Source organism: Echinops telfairi, unplaced genomic scaffold (assembly GCF_000313985.2).
Source record: "Echinops telfairi isolate 266 unplaced genomic scaffold, ASM31398v2 ScPeMD7_7409;HRSCAF=8447, whole genome shotgun sequence".
NCBI lineage: Eukaryota > Metazoa > Chordata > Mammalia > Afrosoricida > Tenrecidae > Echinops > Echinops telfairi.
In genome coordinates, this window is record NW_022111309.1 from 13,017,024 (window position 1) to 13,022,077 (window position 5,054).

At 43.3% G+C, this 5,054-nt stretch overlaps 1 protein-coding gene across 1 annotated transcript in view; it reads left to right on the forward strand.

The window, feature by feature from the left end:
• Nucleotides 1-5,054, forward strand: part of AGBL1 (AGBL carboxypeptidase 1) — a 1,177,048-nt gene that overhangs the window by 93,766 nt on the left and 1,078,228 nt on the right. Inside the window, 1 exon segment of the mRNA XM_004709893.4 lies at nt 438-531. Coding sequence (XP_004709950.4) covers nt 438-531 — 94 coding nt within the window.

The window sequence follows — 5,054 nt, forward strand, 5'->3', positions numbered from 1 at the left end:
TGATGGTTGGACCAGGGTGCAGCTGCCTTAGCCACTTCCCTGCTTCAGCTGGCAAGGTTGACTTCCTGCAAGACATCCCTGAGGAGACGCCACATGGACCTACCCTGATGCAGCCCTGGGTGCTGGAGCAGCCGTGTGGAGACTCCTGCCAGCTCTGAGATGCGGACACATTTACTGACTCTGCTTTCCTCCTGCAGTTGGCGTCATACTGTGTGTTTTGTGAGATGGAGGAGGACTTTGTGGATTGCTGTCGGACATATGGGCTAATGTTGGACTTGTGGGCTTAGGCTGCACTGGATTGGGATGTTTTCTTGATGTGCTCTTACCCTTTATATAAAACTTTCTCTTGTACATATGGATTTCCGTGGATTTGTTCCTCTAATGTACCCAGACTAACACAGGTGGTCCAATAACTACTGTGTCTTTGTCTCTCTCAGTCACCACAGGAGCCATGCTGGGGATTAACGGAGCGATGGAACTGCTTTTCAAGGTCATCTCTCCTTATACCCGAAAGCGCACTAGAATAATCAGGTACAGAGCACCTTCATGTTGCTTTTTCTATCTTTGTAATAGATGTAGAAATGGAGACGGTTCCATATATCCTCACAATGCTTCAAGTTCTGTGTAGTGCTGGTATGTCCATTGGGAACATGCCACAACGACATTATCTCCTCTCCCCTTCCATCCCTTCTCATCCAAGTGCAATGCTTATGGTCCTTAGACGATTGTTGCTGTTAGGTGCCATGAAGTCCGTTCCAATTCATAGACAACAGAGCAAAACACTCCCTGCCTGCTCCTGTGCCATCCTCACAATTGCTGTACTTGAGCCCACCACTGCAGCCACTGTTTCAACCCATCTCCTGTTTTCAATGACTCTACTCTACCCTCTCCTGTTTATAAAAACCAGTTTTATTGGTATATAATTCACATATTTATGTGGGGGTGATTGTACAATTCTCCATGATATGATTGAATGATTGAACTATTGAATTATATGATATATAAATTACTTGCAAATAAAACTGCTGAAGAAAAGAGTTTTATAACTATCACTATGAAGTTTTAGAGCCCTTTTTCATTCATTTTTTAAAAAAAACATTTTATTAGGGGCTCATACAACTGTTATCGCAATCCATACACACATCAATTGTGTAAAGCGCATTTGTACATCATTCTCAAAACATTTTCTCTCCACTTAAACTCCTGACATTAGGTCCTCATTTTTCCCCTCCCTCCCCGCTTCCCCCTCCCTCATGAGCCCTTGATAGTTTATAAATGGGTATTTTATCATATCTTGCCTTGTCCGATGTCTCCCTTCACCCACTTTTTGGTTGTCTGTCCCCCAGGGAGGAGGTCACATATAGTTCCTTGTAATCAGTTCCCTCTTTCCTACCCATTCTCCCTTTACCCTCCCTGTTTCGCCACTCACACCACTGGTCCTGTAGGGCTCCACCAATCTCCCCTGCCATAACCCCAAGAAACCTTTAATGTAATTAATCTCTCTATAGATTTATCAATTTTGGATTTCATATACAGAAAACCATTAAAAACAAATAAACAAAAAACTACCAAGAATGACATTGTAAAATGGATTAAAAACCTCAACCTAAAAGAAATCAGAAAATATTAAAAACTAGAACAAATTTAAATGGACCATAAGTGAGTTCAAATGATAGAGTGCTAAATTTTAACCGTGTTGCATCTGCAACAATCCACTGTCCAATGCACTCTGCATGTTAGCGAGACTATTCACACACCTGGTCCACGGTCCAAGGGGGTTCACCAAGGACTTCATCCACCTGTATTTCCCTTCACTCTTTTTACAAAGCAGTTTTAAAATGGGTTTAAAGGGAGATCAAATGATAAGATGCTACATTTTGACTTAACTATGTCTACCATAATCGACTTTGCAATGATCTCTGTCTGATAAGACTGTACACATCCCTCAACCATGATTGGAGGGGAGTCACTGGACGTTTAATCTATGTGTGAACCCTGAAAATGTATTTTGGACTTCTACTGTCATCCAGAGCCTTCTGCAAACCAGGTGTTCACAATTTAAGCTCTGGTGTCATTCCCTCCTTTAGATTTGGATTATATTATTTCCAATTCTTGGATCACACAGGCTGGTGTGCTTCTTCCATATGGACTTAGTTGACACCAAACATATATGTCTGCTTGTTTGAAAACACGCCTTTCAAAACTCAGATGCTATTTTTTTTAATACTTTTATTGGGGGCTCTTACATCTTTTACCACAGTCCATACATTCCTCCAATGTGTCAAGCACATTTGCACATATGCCGCCAACATCATTTTCAAAACATTCTCTTCCCACTTGATCCCCTGATGTCAGATCCCCATTTCTTCCCTCTCCCTCTCCCCTCTCGCCCTCCCTCACGAACACTTGATAAGTTTTAGATTATTTTTTCCATATCTTACATCATCCTCCATCACCCCTCCCCCACTTTTCCATTATTTGTCCCCCTGGGAGGGGGTTCTAGATTGATCCTTGTGATTGATTCCTCCTTTCTCCCCCTACCCTCCAATCCTCCTGATATCTCTACTCTCTTGTTGGTCCTGAGGGGTTTATCTATCCTGGATTATTATTATTATTATACTGATATTATACTGAGGACTCTTATCTGTAGCAGTGTGCCTTCTCTGGTCTAATCCAATTTGTAAGGTAGAATTGAGATCATAATAGTGGGGTGAAGGAAGCACCAAAGAGCTAGAGGAAAGTTGTGTGTTTCATCGGTGCTATACTGCACCCTGACTGACTCATCTCCTTCCTGTGACCCTTCTGTGAGGAGATGTCCAGTTGTCTACAGATGGGCAATGGGTCTCCACTCCACACTGCCACCCCACCCCATTCAGCTTGGTATGGTTTGATTCTGGGTCTTAGATGACTGATACCCGATCCCATCGACTTCTCATGATCACACAGGCTGGTGTGCTTCTTCCATGTGGGCTTTTTTGCTTCTCAGCTAGATGACCGCTAGTTTATCTTCAAACCTTTAAGACCCCAGATGCTATATCTTTGGATATTCTGGCACCATCAGCTTTCTTCACCACATTTGCTTATGCACCCATTTTGTCTTCAGCAATCATGTCAGGAAGGTGAGCATCACAGAATACTGGATTGTTAGAACAAAGTCTTCTTGTGTTAAGAGAGTACTTGAGTTGAGGCCCAATGTCCATTTGTAACCTTATTTCTTAACATATACATTTGAGTGCATAGTTCTATTCCCCTCTCAATATATACATATATTTACATATATACATGCCTATAATTTAGGTCTCTATAAATGTCTTTTCCCTCCTGGTTGTTTCTTCTATTTCCTTTTTATTTCCCTCTTGTCTCAGTATCATGTTCAGCCTTCATTCAGGTTTAGTAATTCCTCGCTGCTACATTACCCTTGATTGATCCCCACCAGCCATTCTACGACCTTCCTTCTATTGATTTTAGTTCACTTTTTGTTCCCTTGTACTTGGGTTGCCCCCGCCCCCACCTCCCCGGCACTGCTTTTTTCTTCCACCTCCCCTCCTCCAGTATCCCCCTAGAACCATTGGTCCCGTTCTTTTCATCTCCAAATTATCTATCCCGCCTATCTTATCTAGATAAATGTGCAGATACATAAATAAGTGCAAAAATCACGCAAAGCCAAATAAAACAACAAAGGAAGTCAAAAGCAACAAAACAATAACAACAACAGCAGAAAGCAAAAACAAAATAACAATAGCAAAAAGAAAGCCACTGACAAAAATGGAAAACCTACAAATAGTTAAGGTCTGTTTGTTGGCCTTAACAAGTGTTTTACAGTCGAGTCTGATGGGGTGCCACACTCTGTTCCAAAGTCTATTTTTGGTATTCCCCGGGGGTTCATCAGTCTGCTCCTCCTGCTGCTCTGCTGCATGCCCTCACTGATTCGCCCCAGCATGATGGGGCCAGACCATGCACTATTCCCACACTGTGTCTCCAGTGCTGCCCCCCACAGCTCCATGGTTCAGTGAGGGATGCCATGTCCCGTGGTGGGGCCAACCTTACGGACCTCCCCATGCATTGTCTGCTCTGAGCAGGAACATCATCCTCAGGACTTGGTGGGCCAGGATGTCCTCTCCTCCCTCTCATCCCTTTGCGTTTCTCCTGTGTGCTCTAATCTGATGCGCCCTTCTCCCCAAGCTGTAGCCCCAGTGATGTCCTCTGAAGTGAATTCTTCAGGGAGCGGGGTGGGGGTGGGGGCGGTTTCCCACATAGTTGGGATTGGGACCAGCCCGCAGACCTCTCTATTGGTTCCCTGATACATGCTGGTATGTTGTATTCATGTCTTAGCACATTGAGTTGAAGCCTAGTCTCTCTCTTCTTCTCCTGTGGAGATAAAAACAATACCGTCCCCTTGGGTGGGTTAGTGCCCTGCTCCCCACCTACCCATGTATTTTTTTTCTTTCTTTCCCCCTCTTATTTAGTTGGCTGCTGTATGTATCCCTGGATTGTGTTTAGCCCCTGCCATAGATGTTGGACCTCATCCCCAGGGATGTATATATAGAGTAACTTTTCCCCCATGTCCGTTTTTGTTTTGTTTTGTTTTTTAAGCTTACCTCAGTGGATTCATGTTGTACTCTGTGCTTGGCTTATTTCACTTAGCATGATTTCCTCCAGTTCTTCCCATGTGGTAATATGCTTCCTGCATTCATCAATGCATTTTAGGGATGTGTAGTACTCCATTGTATGTATGTACCACAGGTTTTTTTTAATAATCATTTTATTAGGGGCTCATACAACTCTTCACAATACATACATACATCATTTATGTCCAGCACATTAGTACATATATTGCCATCATCATTCTCACAACACCTGCTTTCTACTTGAGCCCTTGGTGTCACCTCTTCATTTTCCCCCCTCTCTCTCCGCTCCCCCCTCCCCCTGAACCCTTGATAACTTATAAATTATTACTATTTTATCATTTCTTACACCATCCAACGTCTCCCTCACCCACTTCTCCACTGTCCGTCCCCCAGGGAGGAGGTTATATGTAGACCTTGTCATCTGTT